This window comes from Harpia harpyja, chromosome 15 (assembly GCF_026419915.1).
Source record: "Harpia harpyja isolate bHarHar1 chromosome 15, bHarHar1 primary haplotype, whole genome shotgun sequence".
Classification (NCBI taxonomy): domain Eukaryota; kingdom Metazoa; phylum Chordata; class Aves; order Accipitriformes; family Accipitridae; genus Harpia; species Harpia harpyja.
This window is the reverse complement of record NC_068954.1, coordinates 30,690,740-30,710,122: the sequence shown is the minus strand read 5'-3', so window position 1 is coordinate 30,710,122 and position 19,383 is coordinate 30,690,740. Positions and strand designations below refer to the sequence as shown.

Sequence of the window (19,383 nt, the reverse complement as noted above, 5' to 3'; positions counted from 1 at the left end):
TTTGTGTGCAAGCTCTGCAGAGCTGCTCTACCCTGGCAGGGGATCAAGAGGAGTCCAGGCTTTACTGGGATCAAGCAATAGCAGACTGGTAGACTTACAGTGAGACTTAAATTGTAGGGTTGTCCTCTTGCTTTTTTCTGAATTCACTTTTGCTCCAGACTCACTGTCTGGAGTTACTGAGCGACTGATAAAGAGTATTTTACACAGGACAATTCCAGCACCAGCTAAAAGCCTTTCAAAAATAGACTAGAGACAGTGTAGCATGCTGCAGCTATCTGCAGTGCCTCTTGAGAAAACATCTAGCCGTACTTAAAAAGGCTTGTTTGAAGCTCTTGAATCAACTTAAAATTTCTCATCTTGAGACGCGCAGAAGGGGTAACTCTGCCCTGTGTACGGGGAGACTGAGGCACGGGAGCTGCTGAGAACTCGCAGGGTAAGCTGAGCTACAAACACAGCCTGTCCTACCGAACTACTGGATGGTGCCATCTGAAACTGCAGTCTTGGTGTGGTCTTTACCAAGATTTTGCACCGTGAAGACTTCTAACCTTTATTTTCCCAGTGCTTTTAGATACTCGGTCTTTCTAATAGCAGACAGACTTCTACCAGTGGATATTGTAAGCCAGGGAAAGTCTATTAAAAGCTTCATTTTAATATTAATTTCAGCGATCTGCGTTCGGAGTACTATTTCCTCCCTCCCTTGTTTACATCCCTGTTGAAGATTTTTTTTTTTTTAAAACAATGTTCACTTGACTTGTATTTGGGATTTTTCTCACTTACGGGAGCTGGCATGAGTGTGCTGGTGCTGCTTCCTGTCAGTGCACAAGGGAAATTCTGCGCCAGCGTACGGGCGGCATGACCTCTTTCCCTGTGGTTTCACAGCATCGATCTGGGTGAATTCTGGTCCCTTCAAGGCTTTCTGAAAACAAATGCGAAGGAGTGAGGGGGGGGGGGGGGAAACGATCTGGGTTTGGGGTGGGCTATAGGAGTTCTCCCACTGAAGCACAGCAAACTACTGTGAGCATGCTCTGTGGTGTGTTTAAGGTTGGGGTATGGGAAGGGGGTATCAGTCCTGGTTTTACTGGGTAGATGAGCAAATGTGTACGCTTACTAAAAACTGGCTAGAACCTGCTTTTTGGTGGTGTTGGTGCACAGAGCCAAAGGGAACACAGAAGTTTCTCTTGCCAAACGGTGTTGAAGCCAAGGAAAAAGCCTTTTATTTGCATCCAATTTGCTCTTTGTAAAGCTGTGACAGCTTTACAAAATAAATACCTGGCTTTCTCTGCTCTCCCAGACATGGAGACCATGGCTGCTAGCACATCGCTTTCCGACTCGGCTGGCGAGTTTGACAGGAACGTGCCCCGTATCTGTGGTGTCTGTGGAGACAGAGCCACTGGCTTTCACTTCAATGCCATGACCTGTGAAGGCTGCAAGGGCTTCTTCAGGTGAGTGAGGGTCTTTGGGGAGGAGGAATCTTACCAGCGAGCCTGGAGGAGCGGGTGGTCTGATCAGCAGGGTGCTGCCTGCCTGCTCTTCCAGTTCCCTGCATCCCTGCAAAGCTGGGCTGCAGACAGCCTTGCCAGACCTGTGCCTGCATTGCAGACAGCTGACATGCCTGCAAATCTTGATAATGGAGAGATCACAAACTATTTCCCTTCTTGTGGCTTGCTGCGGCACCCTGCTACTGGGAAATACGTTGTTTTCCCCTTAGCCAGAGACTTCCATCTGTCTGGGAGCCTTGCAGACCTCCACGTGCTGTATAGGCAGGGGTGTAAGAGGCTCTAGCACATTATGGATGGCACCTGGGAAAATACACCAGAAACTAGCCGTCTTTGAAAACTAAACTGGTATGATGGCCACAAACTTCTATTCTTTAAAGCAAGCTGCCTCTAATGTCTGCTCTGAAGCTCTGTGCACTTGTGTATGGAGATGCATGGGGTCCTCTGCCCACCTGCTGGAGTGGGCACCAAGCTCTTTCCAAAATCAGGCAGCCTTTCAGTCACCACTCTGGCTCTTGGGGGTTTAAAGTAGCCGTAAGCTGTATATGCAGCTGTTTTGAGGCTTTTTTCCAGTGTCAGGTGGGAGTCTTGAGTGGTGTCAAGCTGGCCCTCAGCAAGGCAGAAACAGCTCTGAAAGCTGCTGGGGTCTCTGAGTCGGGAGAGTTGCAGGTTTGTGGATATTTGTCAGCAGCTCGGTTTTACCCCTGTGTCTGTCAAGGCGATGCTCCCATACGGATGGTGCTGAACCATTCACGTGGGAGTTCAGATCGCTTGCACCGAGTGAGAGAATGACTAAGCGCTGGTGAAATGAAGCCAGATAATGACTGGCAAGGGACTGGCTGGGAAAAACCTTGCTTAAGTATTTTGCACTGTAATGAGATTGTGGCACAGGTGGCTGTGGGATTGCAAACACTGGAGTGCACAGCTTTACACCTTGAGCTGGGCTGTTACAGCAACCAGAGCTTGAACTTTCACAGCAAAGTCATAACTCCTCCTCTTGCAGGAATTTCAGGGCTAGATGGGGGTTTTCACATACCACAGTCTTGCAGTCTGTTTTTGAACAGGGCAGATTTGAAGCCTGGCCAACCTGAGCGACAACATTTTCCTCAATTACTGCCACTAAATGAGTAATTCTCAGGTGCTCTCTTCTGCACTCTGGTCTGGTGTCCCTGACCTTACCATCCCCATTGTGGCCGCAGAGGCAATGCTCTGGCTTTTGACCTCTGAAATGGCCAGTGCTGCTTGACGAACCCTTTCTGGGTGTGATGTGGCTCTTGCACTAACGTTGTGAGCCCTGCTGCTGCGCTTCCCCATCTCTATTGTCGCACCGTTGTAATCATGCAAGACGTACAACTGTGACAGTATTTCTGAACAGACATCTTAATGACATGAAAAGCTTTCATCTTCAGCTAGCCCTTCATGCCCCATATAAAGCCTTTATTTTCAATTTAAGGCTTTTACTACTTTTTTTGATCTTGCTTTCCAGGCACGCTCTCCCCAAGCTAGGTCTTGGTGTATTCCCTCTGGCTTACACAGGCTTGTTTACATGCCATTTTCCTTCACTGAATTAATGCTTGCAGCTGCCACAGTATCGAAGTGCCTTCTGCATTAAAATAGAGCAGCACTGCCATGGAAGAGCCTGGACCCCTAAAACTCTCCTGGAAAAGCTGTGCATCCCTTTGCCAGCACCTTGGGTTTTATAACAGGCTGCGCTTGCGTGCACTTGCTGTTTTTCAACTTTCAGCTTGCGCTGGTATCAATTTAGAGGGGCTGATCACACTTACCTGGGAGGTCAGACTCGCAGCCTTGGCTGGAAGGGGCTAAAAGGGGGTGAGTAGCTGTGAATATCGACCTGCAGCAGCAAAATCTTGGGAAGGCTTCACAGCTTTTGCTGAGTGCGCTCAGGCTGTAGACGTGACTTCGCCTCCTCTGTGGGCTGGACTGAGACCGGTCCCTGCGTACTCAGGGCCTTGCGCACCGTCGCAGAGGGATGCGGCAAAACGCAGCCTGAGCCTTGCCTCGCCGGGACGACAGCAGAACTGCTGGAGGATCTCTGGGCGGATCTCACCTGCCTTGGGGACATACCTGTGTGACATGATTCCCCAGCGTGAAGTCCCCCGGGAGGTCCTGGGTTTAATGACTCTATAAATGGCATTAGGACTTTATTGGCACCTCTGGGTGCTCAAACGTGTGTGTAACCTGCAGCACAAACAGACGTGAGGCAACCTTTGGCTGCTGGCTTCAAAGTCTGCTGTTTAATAATGATGCCAACAGCAACAGTAGCCTTTTATTGAGCTCTACTGTTTGCTCAGGAGCTCTTAAAAAGCAGCTAAGCCAGAGTGATTTATTCTGCTGTGACTTGGCTGAAGCATCCATGGATTCTCTAGTTTCTTCTACAGTCCTAGTTTTTCCCCTGGTGCAGTGACACTGGGCATTAATAGCAGAGCTGCTTGGAAAGGTTCTGGGTATTTCAAAACCTACGAAGTCCCCACCCATCCTGTCTGCATCACTGTTCTTTGCCGTGTTCTACATGAAACTTTTAAAATAAATCCATCCCCTCTTCCTCTTTCCCCAGGGGTCTCTTGAGATATTTCAGGGCAAAGTGCAGTTGTCTGGAGGGTTCCTGGGATCAGAAGTGGGGGATGGAGCTGGCAGGATTTGGGGGAGAAAATGGAAACAGATGCAAAATGGGTGCCAGAGAGCTGCAGCTCCGCTCCCGGCGCTGACTCGACTGTTGGAGTACCAAGGGGCTTCCCTGGAGGGCTGTGTAGGGCTGTAATGGGGGAGAAACAGGGGATTATGCTAACCCAAGTGGTTTGTGATGGTTTTGAGAGGTGGTTCTGCTGCAGCCTGGGTGCCAAAATGACTCCTCGCCTATTAGCCTTGTGGTGGGTGACAGAAAGGCTGTGCCAGGAAGGGCACTGCGGGGTTTGGTTATGAGTAGCGTAGCTGTCAGGAAACGTTATTTCACAGGTTCTGCAAATGTGGGAGTTTTGTGTGTATTGAAAGCCCATTTTGCTAATAAAAAAACTCGGAGTTACTTTGAAGATCAGCCCTGTCTGGTAAGGGGAAGGACCAAGCACAGCACTAATACCTGCCCCATGATGCAGGTCTGGACCAGGCTTTGCCCTCCCTCTGGTGGGGGCTGTCAGGGCTGCTATTCACCATCTGGCTTTTATGGAACTCCACATTTCTGATAACCTAAAAGCCATTTCATAGAGGCACTGGAGTTTGCTTTCTCCTCAGTGCACTAGGTAGGACTGTCAGGCATATACCTACCAAAAACCAAGCACAAAGCTCCACCTTTGCAGTCAGGGGGTGGTTAATGATCAGGTTTCCTGACTTGTGGAGCAGGAGTTAGGCAAATCGCAGTCCTCCCTGTGGCTGCAGTGCTCTCCAGATCTGTTGCACGAAATAAAGCCAGATGGGCTCTTTCTGTCCTCATGGGATGGGCATCCCGCAAGCACCGGTGAGCGATGGGCATTACCCCTCCACGCGCAGCAGCCTGTCCTTTGCCATACTGCATTTGCAGGCAGCGAGTGGTTATGTTGGAGAGCATCCATGGGAATGCTGTCCCTATTTCTCCCACCAGGTACAGCCATCCCGACCTCGGAGCACATCACTCCCTGCTCGGCAAACCCCAGCTTCCCTGGCCGCGGCCGTGTTTACTCTCACCCGCGGGCTGGCTTTGCGCAGGGAGGGATCTCGTTATTTTTAACATTCGGCAGCCTGCCTGGGACACAGATCTTAAACGAGCCTTGAAATGGCTAGTTCTCGGGCTTTATAAAAATACACCAGAGCCAGACGGCGTGAGCTCCCACAGTGGGACGGCTGGCTGCTCCTCTGTGCTGCTGGTGTAACTCAGGGCCCCTCGTAGCTGAGAGCCGTGGACCCTTGGGGCAGAGAAGTGGCTGCTTAGAAAAACCCTCTGTTGTGCCCAGCCACCCTGTATTCGAATAAACTGCAATTTTCATACCAAACCCGTAATGTTGGCTTGCCCTTGCACACAGGACATCTTTCCCTGCCCGAGGGCCTCGTGTTTCTCTGGCTTGTTTGTGCATTCCCCAGCCTTGCCGTGGGCTACGGGGGAAAAGACGAGCCGCCTGCCTGCCCCAGATGCTCAAAAACAGAGGCGCTCACCGAAACTGGGAGATTTTGGGGTGTCTGGTTTCAAATCCTGGTTTGCCCCTGAGCTGGGCCACATTTGTCCCCGTTTCTGGGACAGCAAAGATCCTGCTGGTCTTGGTGGAAGGGAAAAACCCAAAGAAAAGCGATAAACTGAAAGCCGGCCGCTGGGTGAAACAGGAATTTCTTAGTGTAAGGCAGGTTATGGAGGGCTCTGCCATCCGCCTCTCCTGTATTAATTTTCCTAAATGCATTTATTCATGTTAGGTGAAGGGAGAGTAAAGCCTCTTTGTTTACATCTCCCTTTCTAAAATAGCCTCTAATTGCATGCTACGTGCTGCTTGGGTCTGCAGCCCAAGAACATATTTTATATTTATACCCTATAAGCGCAGGCTTGGCGCCGTTCCTGGGCTGGAGGGGCCCCCCTGCCATCGCCCTCTCAGCCTGCAGTCACCCATTCGGTACATCCACTTGTTTGCCCGCGGAGCACAGGGGTCGTGCACCATCAGCTCAGCATCGCGGAGGGATTTTATTGCTAGAAGAGCAACTCTTTCTAGCAGGAGACTCTCCATCCCAGTGCTGAAATACATCATTAACTTGGTGGCAGATTTCTTACTGTTGTACCTGAATTCTATCTCGGTTTTGCTTCTCTGCTCCATTTACGCCTCTGAACATCCTCACTTTGACTTTCCAGCCTGGAGGCACTCTGGGTTTGGTTTACCTCCATTCAAAATCACCTCTTCATTTAAAGTGAGCGGCACCTTTAGAAATACTTGCAAATCCAGACATAAGCTTCACTGGCTGATGGCAGATCATTGAGTAACTTTCTCTAAAGCAAAGACTCGGCATCTCCGAATGCAGAGGAGAAACCGCCCTTAATGGACCAGCTCAGCTATGCCTGTAATGTGTCATTAGTGGAAATCGCGCAGGATGGCCCCGCAGAAAGGCGAGTTTTCGCTGGGAGCTCTGGCTTTGACCCTTTGTACTTGGAAGTCCCGATTGCAGCAGTGGATTAACGTGGCACGGTGTGGTTTTGGTGGAAGAGAGGGTTATTATGTTAAGTGTTGTTTCTCTTGTATCCTGCAGTGAGATTTCTTTCTCCTGCACACACAAACATGCGCTCCAGCCAGTTATTCTAGCAAAGCCAGGCTTTAAAGGCTGGTAAATATTTAATAACATGGGCTGCTTTGGTACATACCGGCCTCCATCCTGGTTTCTTTTGCTGCTGGTGGGGGTTTCTCTACAATCCTTCCACCCTTCTTTTGGCCTTCAGAATACCTGTTCAAAACCAGAAACCTACTTAACCTATGGTTGAACCCCTCAGCTGTGTCCTTGTAAGAAGTTCTCTTCTGTGCTGTCCAGCAATGCCCGAACCATTAAGATCAAACCTGTAGATGCAACCACCCAGGTACAGCCTCTCCAACTTAGTCTTCTCGAGCGACCAGCTGAGCTGAACAGTCAGGTCAGAAATGTTTCCAGCATCCTCTTAGCAATCCCTCTCCAGCAGTTTGCTGTCCAGAGAGCTGGATTTGTGCTTGCATCTCCTCCTGACGTTTGGAGCAGCCTCTTGCACAGTCAAAATGGTGTTGACTTGACCCAAGATGGTTTTTTTTTCCATTTTTTTCCAGGAGAAGCATGAAGAGGAAAGCGATGTTCACGTGCCCATTCAATGGTGACTGCAAAATCACCAAGGACAACCGGCGTCACTGCCAGGCGTGTCGGCTGAAGCGCTGCGTGGACATCGGCATGATGAAAGAGTGTGAGTATGCGGACACGCATCCCGTGGGGAATGGCCCGGCTTCATGCTGTGTTGTCCTTTTTCTTCTCAATTAATGTGTAGTGCAGAAGGCAAGGCATGCGAGAGTAAAACCTGAAAGCCCTACGAGCATTCGAAGAGGATGCAAAGGGCAGGGGATATGGTGGGTAATGATTGAGAGGAGCTCATTTAATGACTGAGGCTGTTCCGGTGGTGGTTAGCAATCTGGAGAGTTGCTTTTATCAGAGCCAAGTCGCCGTTGCTGGCTCTTGGGGACATCAGCTTAGCGAGAGCATCCGGGGCTGTTTCTGATTACCTCCCGGTTACATTGACTGAACTTACTCCCGTCGTGCCTGTGCAAAGCCACGGTCCTCTCCAACGTGTTTTTGCACGCTCCTTGCTGCATCCAAACAGGGAGAGTTGAGTGGGCTTCCCCACAGTGACAGTAATTTCATCAATGTGGGACTGGCTTGCATTTTGCTCTGCCATACCTCTTGGGCTTTTTTTTTTTGGGCCCTTATCCTTGCAACATAGGTCCGTCCATACAGCCACGTGCACAGCAGAGAGTTAAGTAAATAGCAGAGGGAAGTAAAGTAGTTTTTAACCCAATCCAAACACGCTAATGTTGTCCAAATATTTATTTTCTTCAACTATATTTATAGATAAGCAGCTTTTAAAAATAAAATCTGTTTGACACGCTTCCTCCTACGTACACATGCTTTCCACGTCCTAAGTCTTCAGGAGAAGGCTGGTGTTCGGGTAGCGTTCAAACCAAAATAACAGCCTTCTGCTAGGAGACATTGCAAACAGGACGTCATGTCGAATGATTGATGGACCTGAAAATTTGGAAAATGGAAGTGGTGCTCATTTCCTTACGTGGTGAGCAGAGAGCAACCAGCGTTCGATGTCACAGAGTGCCACCAAAGCACCTGGGTCCTCCAGAAAATTGGAACTTGTAGGTGTTTGCAGGAAAAAATGCCTAACTTTCCAGTTATCCCAAAGATTGAGCAGATCCCTGATGAAGAGAAGACCCCTGGATCATCTTCTTTCAAACTAGCAGCTGTGTCCCATAAAGAGGGAGAAAAAGACCATATAATACACCACGTGTACCCATGTTTTGGGTGAGCACGCGGACGTGTGAACCCATGGTAGCCAGTCAGTGCGGTCCGTAGCCGTTGCTAACGAGGGAAATGTGTTGACTTGCACCAGTTAATTACCCAGGAAAGGCCGGAAAATTCAGTGACAGCAATGCATGAGATGTTTGCACCCCGGCCAGGGCCGGGTGCCAGGGATGTGTGTGCTCTCTGCAGGAGTTAACTTATAAGCCACCCTGTTAGCAAACTGTTACTGGATTAACAAAACCTAACCTAAGGAGACTAAAAATAGCCTTTCTGTGGACTTTGCTGATGGTTAAATGAAGGGGAACGAGGTGTGCTGCTGTTATTTTTAGGTCAAATCAGGGATCTTGAACCTCTTGAGGGGAGTTTGTGTCTTCCCCAGGCTGTCATTGAAGGCGATGAGGAGCCCCATGGGCAAGGCTGGGCAAGTTTGACCCCACTGCCGACGGGATCTGAGTCCGAAGCAGAAATGAGAGTGCGATGAAGAGGGGGAGGAAGAGGGCAAACCCCGGCAGACCTTGTGCCTGCGTTAATTTGAGGTCTGGTGCAGGCAGACCCTTCTCCATCCCTGGAGTGTGGGGTGGTTGTATGGTCTGGATGATTTTAGACATCATCTCCAGCCCAAAACACACAGGGCTGAGACCAGTAGCAGCATGGCCGTGCCAAGGGTCGCTTCCCCGACGCGTGGTCCGTGTTTGGGTGCAGCCGAACCTGTGGACCAGGTGCTGTGGTGATGGAGGAACCAGTGCTTGTCAGGGAGGCACAGAAAGGTGAAGGGATCACGCGAGTTCAAACTCATACGGAACAAAAGCCCTGAGCCACCGGCGCTCCCCGGGGAGCTGGGGACAACGTCAGGGCAGCCACTGTCCCCTGAGGAGGGACCAGAGAGGGCAGGAGGTGGAAGCTGGAGGGCAGCCGAGGTTACAGCCATAAGGCTGGAGCAGGATTTATAGCCCTGCCGCAACGCCTGGGTTTACCCCAAGTTGTCTGCAGCCAATGTTAACAAATATTTGTGGTTTTCCGCCCGTCTTATCTGTGCGGGGTAAAGCACAGGGCAAGCTTGCGGGGCTGTGGGGTGTGTGATCGGCAGAGGAGAAATCCACCTCGCAGCCCAAGCCATGGTGTTTGGGAACGCTCCTTTCGCCACCCTCGGGAGCGGTTTCCCTTCGGATGGCTCCAAGGAGGGCAGGTCTCCAACCTAGGGATGCCTCTGGCTACCCTGTCTGCTTGCTGCTGGTTTCTCCTAGGATGATGCTTAGCACTAATGTACTTTAAAAAGGGGTGAAGACTCTGTTGCTGGACTATCCTGCCTGCTTTGGCACTGGTTTGGGTGGCAAGGAAACGCTGAAGTTACTCCTTCTGCCCTGCAAAATTGCCTTTTGCCAACTGCCTGGAGCTCAAGAAGGGATGTTCGTCCCTCAGGGCCACGTTGGCCAAAGCACAGGGCGTTAGATGGACCTGGGCTCCGCAGCTCCGTAACCTTTGGGTGATTCACCTCTCTCAGTGTCTCTGCCCCTTCTCCCCCAACCTTTAACAGCTCTCCAGTGTTCACAGCATATTCACACAGGGATGGGGGACAGGTCGTCTGCCCTGGACAGTCTAAAGGTGTTGCCACAAAACAGAAAGATAAATTATGCATCACCAAATCAAGAAGCGGGAGGGACCCACGGGCTCCCCGGGGCTGCAGCAATCTCATGGCACTGAATTCATCCTCTCCCTGCCACCTTATTTGCTGCTGGGGAGTTGTTTTGTGCTTGTCGTGGTGCCAGTCAGCTGGGAATCAGTGAGTCTCCTTGGGAGGGTCCCCACAGCTGGGGCGGTTTGTCCCTCTGCAGCTGGGTCCTTGGATGTCAGGGAAGGTGGTTGCAGCTAATCGCCCTCCCCGGTGCCGCAGCAAGGTCTGTAGTTTGCCTGGAGTCAGCACCCCATGGATCTTCTCTCCCCTTTTCCAAGGAAAAGGCTTGCTGGCATCTGTTTGTAGTCACAGCTGATGCTCAGCATCCTCACCACGAGACTCGATTTATGATCTCAGTGCTGAAAATCCCCAAAGAGGAGAAAAAAAAACAAACCGTCATCTCGGAGCCAGGGAGAGGAGCAGAAACTGGAAGGAGATTGTGCGGGAGAGGGGAATTTCCCCAGTCGGTCAGGAGAGGAGAGGAGGAGCTCAGGGGAGCAGGCAGTGCGAGGGCAGTGGTAGCTGGCCGGGTCACGGTTGTTTCGGGTGGGACTGCGGGACAAGGGTGAGCAAGGAGGGAGGTGGCCTTTCCAGCTCTCCTCCGCTTCCCCGAATAGGCGGTGATACTCAAAGCAAAAAAAGTCCCGGCTGCCCCAAACATGGAATATGTTATTCCCCAGCCTGTGAGCTGCTGCACGGCAGCGTTGTGCAATGCCGGCCTCTGGGACCCGTGCTGACACCAGAGACTGGCCGAGAGGCAAAGCAGGAGCACGAGAGGGAGGCAAGAGTCGTGGCCATCCAGAAAAACGTCACGTAGCGGCGGCCGGCGTTCGCAGGCTGGCTGGGAAGCGTCTCCGCTCCCCGCGGGCTTGAAGCACACACTATAAACATCCAGCGTCCTCTGTAATTAGAGTAGGCATGGAAGCCGGCAGGCGTTGAGCATCTGGAAAGCCCTTTCCGAAATCTGTGCAAGCATCGCTTCGGTTAGTCATGTCTCAGCTGTGTCAGAGGGACACAACCTCCTTGGCGGGGGAAGAGCCGTAGCTGGGGGCCCTGCAGCTGCTGTCGCTGCTCCGATTTGCTCCAGCACGGGTCTGGGACCTGCGATTTAAATAGCTGCTGCTTGCCTATCGCTGCAAGCTTTCCTCCCCTCTGGTTTCCGTGCAAACCCGCATGCTGTGGGAGATGCACACTACCCAGCCAGCCCATAGCATCGCATTACCCTCCCTCCAGCCGTCGCAGTGTTTGAGTTCCTGTTGTGCAATCTGGTTTTTCTGTCTGTGTCCCCCCTTGTCCTATCCCTGTCTCCGTCAGCTGCGCTGCCAGTTACACCTGCAGGGATTTGGCCGCCTTTAGAAAGGCTCTGTCTTCCAGTGACAAAAGCATCCCGGGGTGGTCACAGCTGGGGTTTGGGGCAGGTCAGTGGGGCTGAAAGGTGCGGTTTTGGGAGAAGCAGCAGGGATGAATTAGGCTTCGCTCACCAGTTTTAAAGGGTGCATCCTGGGTATTTACTGCATGAACTGGTGCAGGGTGATCCTGGGCATCCTTGGCAGTTAAGCGGGGTCACAACGCCCTGCAGGGCTGCTCAGGGGATGATTCCCAACCTTGATGCATGTGCCTTGTCCCTACAGCATATTAAACTGCTTCTTTTGCTGCTTGACCCTCATCTAGCCGTGAATCGCCCTAAAGCTGCTCCTGCAAGGGGTGTTTCTGCAGCCCTCACCGCAGCCGCTGTCCCAGCAAGATCCCAAATACCACCCCACCATGATGGCTGTGCCGGGCAGGCTGTCCCAGGGTGGGGGAACAACCATGGGCCTTTTTGCACCCCCAGGGCTGGACAGTGTCCCTGGCTCCAGCTGGGGCAGGCAGAAGCACCCACCATTCAAGCTTCAATGAAACGCTCAAACTCCATCCAGCGAACACGTTTCATGCCTGATATTTCCTAAACTTCATTTTTGCTTTATATTTGGCCGCTCTTTCCTCGCCCGACAGAGCGAGCCTGCCTCCGTGCGGCTCCGTATCATCCTCCAGCATTTCCAAGCCCCTGGTTTTGGCTGGGGTTGCGGGGTTGTATCCTCACCTGGCCGGCTGCATCCTCCTGTGCTACCCTCGGTGTCGGCCGTTGCCTTCCCTGCTGCCCTTGTGGTGTCTCACAAAGAGGGCCAGCATCTGTCTGGAAGCGATGGGCAGATGTTATCTCAGCCTCTGCACGGACTTTGGGTCAGGGCAGCCCACAAACGCTCAGCCACGTCGCCGGTTGTGCCAGGAGTCTGTGGCTGGATGTCTCCAGCTCAGTGTTTGGAAAGAGATCAGAGCTGGGATGTCAAGTGGAAGGTGCAGGCATCAAGCCACTTCCCGGTCCTGTATTCCCCTTGGAGGCAGGCAGGGATGTGGTGGGCAACATCCATCCTCCTGTGAGTACAACTGAGGGTCGAATCCTTTTCCTCAGATCTTTATAAAGCAGGCAAGTCACCGTGCTGGCACCCCTTGTCCATGTTACCCCTGGTCCTACCGAAAAGCCGTTCCTCTGGCACAGCCAAGCAAGGTGCGTTTCAGGTTTGCTGCTCCCCAGCGTTACCAGGAACGATTTCACCAGGAACGCCGGGGGTGGTTCTCAATCCGCAGCACCGATGCCAGGCTGTGTCGTGGCTTGTACAAGTACCGCTGCGTCATGGCACTGGCCTTCGCAACACCAGACAGGCTGGAAGGGAATCACAATTCTCCTTTTATCTGATTTTTTTAAACACCTGCAGGGCTTCCTTTGGGTTTTAGTCTCCTGTAGGCTCCAGCAAGTCCTGTCAGAGCATTAAACACCAAACCCAGGACCTGCTGCCGTCCGTTTCTGTCAACATCGCTGGCAGTTTGGCAATGGATGCGCAGCAATGTGCAGCACTGCTGAGCTTTGGTGCAGCCAGCAGCCCTGGGACATAGTGGGAAACTGGATCCTCTGTTGCATAGACCCTGTACAGGGAACTCTTGGCTGCCTCAGGCAATAGTACTGCGGGGAACAAACCTTGCCAGCATTTGCTCCCCCACCAAAGTGATGCTTTGGGAAATCCTCTTGGTTTTCAACTCCTACCAGAGTGAGAAATGCTGCTGCCTCACTGTTTCAAATCTGTTTGAGGGCTGGATTTCTTAAAGGTGGGTGGGAAATCCTAAGTTGATTTCCCTTGCAGTCTTGCCCTAACACAGAAACATCCTTTTCTTTCCGATCTGCTCTGCAGATGCTTCCTAATTTTGGATTGATTCACTTGCAGGATCTGAGATTTGCTCAGTGTAGACATCTGCAATAATCCCTTCTGAAGCCCCGATGCTTGGGACAGGCCATGCTGGCAAAGACTTTGCATACCATGGCCACAGCCCAAGCCCTCGGCTCTTTGCCCCATCCTCATTCCCAGCTCCATGTAGCTCTTTCCCCACAGATGCTGCCCCGTGTCTGAACAGTTTCCCTTCTTGCATGCAGTGCCCACATGGATCCAATGCTTTTGTAATAAGAACCAGGACGGGAGAGAGCAAAACCCTAATTTTTCTCCCCAAGCAGTCATGCTGTCCCCTGCAGAGCTGGCCATAATGTGCTGATCGTTGGAGCGACCTTTCGTCCCGAGTCGGTCGTTCCTGTGCCTCTGAGATCTTCAAGTCCCCTCTGAGATTGTGCAAGTTTGAAAATGCATTGGAAAAATGCCGTCGGCTAAAGGTGGCAGAAGGGAGCAGGGGCTGCAAACAGTTCCTTGCCTCAAGCCCTGCGACCGTGGCTCCCACTGCCCTTCGCCAAACTCTCGTCCCAAATTCCACCTCAACTCACCCAGCATCAAATCTCTGCAGCCCAAGGCAGGCAGAAAGCCACCTTGTCATCAGATAACATGCTTGGGTTTTCTTTAATGACTGGTTAAAGGGCTAATAACATCTTGAGGAATGGGCATTGCTATTTTTAGGACCCGCCAGTGGAGTGTATTAATGAGTGCTTTTGTGAATGTGTGACTCTGTTACAAGGATGGGGGGGTTGCTTCCCCAAGAGATCATTGCGGCTCCCTGTTGCTTTTCTTCTCTTTCAACCCGGTGAGGCTATTCAGGTTTTTAAGCTCTTTTTAAAAAAGTAATATTTGAGCCCAAATTGCCTGTGGATGCTCCCCTTCCCTCAGTAAATGGGAGAAGCCTTGCACATCGATAGCCTTTGAGTCCAATCCTTGGCTGCTGCTGAAGGCTGTCACCCATAATACAAGCCATAAACACCCACCCTGGGAGTGGGGGTATGTTTATATGTCCCATTAGCTTAAAAATACTTGCGATGCTGCAGAAGCGTTGCTGGATACCCAGACTATTGCTGCCACAGCCGGACGCGGAGGCTGAGCGGTGCCGCATTGGGCTCCCTCTGTTGTCGGGCTCTGACAGCAGCACTGGACTGCTGTCTTGAGTCTTGCAGGATCAAGATTTCTTTCACCTGACAGCACCGAGCAAACAGCAAGGTCGCAGTGCAGAGCAGACATGTGGCAGCGCTGACGTGACCTTATTGCACCTGGTCCTTGCTTAACGGCACCCAAGTGGGCTATAAACTGTCCGGGTCTCGTAGCGGGAAGCCGTGACCCCGCAGTCGAGGACAGGAGCAGGATGGGGTTGATGCGTGTTTAATAATTGATTAGCAAGGTGATGGGGATGCTGGCTGTAGCGGCCTGGGGTTGCTTCGGTCCCTGTTTCCCTGCACCTCTTTCTGATGCTTTCCCTGTCCCTGCAGTCATCCTGACGGACGAGGAGGTTCAGAGGAAGCGTGAGATGATATTGAAGCGCAAGGAGGAGGAGGCACTCAAGGAGAGCCTGAAGCCCAAACTCTCGGAGGAGCAGCAGAAAGTCATTGACATCCTCCTTGAGGCTCATCGCAAAACCTATGACCCCACGTACGCTGACTTCACCAAGTTTCGGGTACGTCTGGGGCACGCAAGCCCCAATTCCCGTGCACGGGACCAAGCATTTCCTGCCCAGATGCACCAAACCCATTTCGTCCCACCGCTTCTCATTAGAGAGGAGTTAAAAATCCCAGCGCAAAAACCTTGATGCTGTTGGCAGCAGGCGAACGCCTGCCACCAAATTGCTCTCCCAGCCCTGTTCCTCATGTCCTGCTCTCTCTTCCAGCCCCCTGTGAGAAGCAACCCCAGCAACAGGGGGGCAGCAAGGTCCTCCTCCATCCTCACCCAGGACTTGTCGTCGGAGGACTCCAGTGACCTTTTTGGCTCCGATGCCTTCAGCACGTTTCCAGGTACCACGCTCGTCTCTCCGTAGGTGAGGGGGGTAGAAGTGCAGCAGCTTCACCTCAGTCTGGCCATTCAGACCTTTGTTTTACCTCTTCTGGGGAGCTTATTTAACTGTAAGACCCTCCTGGGGCTGTTGCAAAGGCTTTTTGTGAGCAAAAAGCATTAAGTGCTTGGCTGGATCATGGCCCCGCAGACCTCCGTGTCTGAGCCCTCCAGGATGGCCAAGAGGAGTGTGAACGTGGACGCTGGGCTGCGTCGTCACTGCTCTGGCTGCAGTTAGACTCGATCACAGCACAGGAGAGGAGTTAAAGGCCCCAGTGCAAAAAACTTGATGCTGTTGGCAGCCAGCAAACGACTGCTCTCTCAGCCCCGTTCCTCACGTCCTGCTGCCTAAACGCAATGCAAAGCCCTCCTGGCAGGATGGATGCCATTCCTGCTGCGGGCTGGCATCGTTCCCCTCACCCGTAATGTCTTGCCTACAACTGAGGTACCCTCTGACCATCTCCCTCTCTCCAGAGTCTGTGGAGCCCCAGATGTTTTCAAACCTGGTCCTCTCCGAGGAGAATGATGAGAGCTCTTCCATGAACATCGACCTCTCCCACCTCTCCATGCTCCCACACTTGGCCGACCTGGTCAGCTATAGCATACAGAAGGTGATTGGCTTTGCCAAAATGATCCCAGGATTCAGGTGAGATGTTTGATCCCAGATCCGATGTCCATGGCGGTTTTCCACTCTCAGGAATCCCGTCCTATCCTTCACAGCCAGACCATTTTTCTCTGTTTCATCTTCACAGCTGTCCCTTGGGCTCTGTTCCCTTCCCAGGTCTGTTCCTACTTTCACGTTTTCTGTCTCTCCTCCTTCCTGGGGTTACTCCTCTCCTATCTACCTTGATTCACCCAGACTCTGTCAGCAAAATGCTTGAGCTCCTAAGATGCTCGAGGCCATGTGAGCAGTCCCCATTCTGGTTTGTGAAGGACCTCAGGTCCTGTTTAACTCCAGGCTGGTGCCCGGGGTGCTGGGTGGTGCCACTCAATAAAAGTAGCTGCAGAAATACCTGCTGCTTAATCACCGAGAAACCCGGGGTGAGGGAGAAGCTGGGGTGTCCCCAGCAAAGGGGACTGGGTTACCGATGGAGAACCTGGCGCATGGGTGGCAGGTTTCTGCTCCTTTGCTCACTGGACATGTCTCACATCATCCTTTTCCCCCTGCCCAGGGACCTGGCAGCAGAGGACCAGATCGTCCTGCTGAAATCCAGCGCCATCGAGGTGATCATGCTGCGCTCGAACCAGTCCTTCACCCTCGAGGACATGACGTGGACCTGCGGCAGCAATGACTTCAAGTACAGGATCAGCGATGTCACCCAAGGTAAAGGCTGCCAGACACTCTCTTGCTTGCTGTGGGCTAAGAATGTCATCCCAGCCTTAAATTCAGATGCAAAAATCCCAGACCGAGTAGTCGGCAAGCAGGGACGCGTTGCCAGGCTGCACGGCTGCGGTACACGGCAGCACCAGCACCTTGGTGGTGTCATGGCTGGGCTGAGACGCCCGTCCCGGCATCAGCCGTGTCCTCTCATCTCCGAGCCTTGCGCTGCGGGACACGTGTGCATCCCGCAGCCACACCAGATGGCTGGAAAGAGCCGTTAACTCCTGAAGAAAAGCAAAGCCAGGGCACGGCTGTAGCTCAGAGCTGTCTTCGACTCCTCTGCCTTGCAAGAGGGGTTGAGTTCCGATCGCTCTGAGCTCCAGTGAGGGCTGGAAAGCTGCTGTGCCTTCCCACTGCTGCTGCTCTGCAGCCAGGAAGCCTTTCTGCTAGGAAAGGTGGTGAATCCTGCCCTAAAACTCCCCCACTTTTAGATTTGGGGACCAGCACAGAGAACAGGGTACGCAGATGATACATATGGACCTTAAATCTCTCCCTGCGCTTGGAAGAGCCTTAGAGTAACCCGGGGTTGCCAAGATCCTTAGTGCAAGGGCAGAGATCCCCCAGCGTGATCCCAGGGGAACCAGGCAGAGCAAGCAGCGTGTGGGGACCGGGCGTGGGGCAGCTGGCACCCACGGAACGCAGGAAAGAGAGCTGCTTGCAGGGAGGGCTCTGGGCACACGAGTGGGGTTTGTGATGCTTGTGCAGGACACGGTGGAGTGTGGAAGTGGTGATAAGGAGACAAAATGTTTGTAGGTTAATTGTCTTTATGGATTTCAAAAGCAAAATCTGCTCCATGATCTCCTGCTTCAGAGAAATTACTAGGGAGAAAAGTACAATTAAAAACCAACATGCTTTAAGCTATATCGAAAGTCCTCTTCCACTGTCCCGGCTCTCTGCTGTGCTGAAAGAGGAGCTGCCGAGCTCCATGCTTGTCCCTCAGCTGTGGGAGATCTTGTTCCAGAGCAGGCTGTGCTAAAGGTCCTTTCTCTTCCCAGCTGGCCACAGCATGGACCTGCTCGAGCCGCTCGTGAAATTCCAGGTTGGCTTGAAGAAGCTGAACCTTCACGAAGAAGAGCACGTGCTCCTCATGGCCATCTGCATCCTGTCCCCAGGTAAGAGCACACTCCTGCCCCAGGGTCCTTAACCTGCCAGGTTTTGGCTGTGTCCCCAAAAACGTCACCCTTCCCTGCGTCTCTATCGAGGCCAGCTGGGAAAAGGGAAGGGAGTCACCCTGCACCCGTGGTGTTTCTTAGATCGCCCAGGCGTGCAGGACACCTCGCTGGTGGAATCCCTCCAGGATCGTCTCTCGGAGATCCTCCAGACCTACATCCGCTGCAGGCACCCTCCTCCCGGCAGCCGCCTGCTCTACGCCAAGATGATCCAGAAGCTGGCCGACCTACGGAGCCTGAACGAGGAACACTCCAAGCAGTACCGCTGCCTCTCCTTCCAGCCCGAGCACAGCATGCAGCTCACGCCGCTGGTGCTCGAGGTCTTCGGCAACGAGATATCCTGACTCCGGCCGTGGGGCTGAGCACCCACCAGTAAAGGGATAAGTCAGCCTGGCTTCCCCGAGGCAGCGAGCGGAGAGACATGACGCTGGGCAGGAATTTTGTACATAGACGGTTTGGTTTCACACTACTGGAGGTCCTGCTTTGTCTTCTCATCCACGGCGGCCGAGGTTTGCTCGCTGCGGAGCAGTGACAGACCCAGATCCGTGTGGTTTCCCCCCAATCCATGAGCAGCTTTTCTGCTTCCCTGCCGTCTGCGAGAGCTGACTTATCCCTTTATGGATGCTTTTGAGGCTGGGCTGCCTCGAATCACTTCTTTCTTGACCCGAAAAATTGGGCTGCTTGGAAGGAGAAGCGCTGGGGTGTTTTGGCGTGGGGAGGCGGACTCACGGCGTTGCTGAACCCTCGGCAACGTCCTCTGCTCCCCTCCTAAAATCTGCAGCGCTCAATCCCCCCCTTTCAAAAAGGGAGATGCCGACTGAATTGCACACCCCGAAGCCCTGCCGGGAAATGCCGTGGGCTGTGTCCCCACGCGCGTAACCGGCTAAAACCATTCCCGTGAGCCCCTGCGAGACTGGGACCAGACCAGAGACGTCCGTGTCAGCCTCGAGAGTGGAGATTTGTCCTCGGCCCTCAAAGGAAACAGCCGGACGAGCTGTAATTTGCGTTCCCGACACTACTGCCTGGCTTTGGGGGAGCAGGGTTATCTCGGGGTGACACCACGCTCTCGGAGCTGAACCCCTTTTCCCGCGGTTCTCGGGCACGACCCCCGCAACCTGTGACGGCGTCGCGGTAACGACCGCCATCCCAGTTCGGCTTCGGCACCCTGCGACGTCCCGTGCCACGCTGGAACCGGGTGCCGGAGGCTGCTCGGTGCCACCGTCCCCGCTCGGTGCCGGCGGAGCAGCCCCCCCGGGGAGGGGGGGGGTCCTGGGTGTCCCCCCCCCAGCCCCGCTCTGGGCCCTGCACCGTGTCTGGGAAGGGGCCTAGCTCGCTGCTGGGTGCTGCTCCTCCTCGCAAATAAACTCTTGCTTGGGAA

The 19,383-nt window shown here is 53.0% G+C and overlaps 1 protein-coding gene across 2 annotated transcripts in view; it reads left to right on the top strand.

Moving 5' to 3' along the window:
* Positions 1–19,383, top strand: part of VDR (vitamin D receptor) — a 39,550-nt gene extending 20,167 nt beyond the window's left edge. For both annotated transcript variants that reach the window (XM_052809379.1, XM_052809380.1), the window contains 8 exons: positions 1,292–1,442; positions 7,250–7,380; positions 14,900–15,084; positions 15,295–15,418; positions 15,930–16,101; positions 16,628–16,779; positions 17,832–17,948; positions 18,090–19,383. In XM_052809379.1, the coding sequence (XP_052665339.1) occupies positions 1,292–1,442; positions 7,250–7,380; positions 14,900–15,084; positions 15,295–15,418; positions 15,930–16,101; positions 16,628–16,779; positions 17,832–17,948; positions 18,090–18,349 (1,292 nt within the window). In that variant the 3' untranslated portion in view covers positions 18,350–19,383. The remainder of the gene's footprint in view (positions 1–1,291; positions 1,443–7,249; positions 7,381–14,899; positions 15,085–15,294; positions 15,419–15,929; positions 16,102–16,627; positions 16,780–17,831; positions 17,949–18,089) is intronic.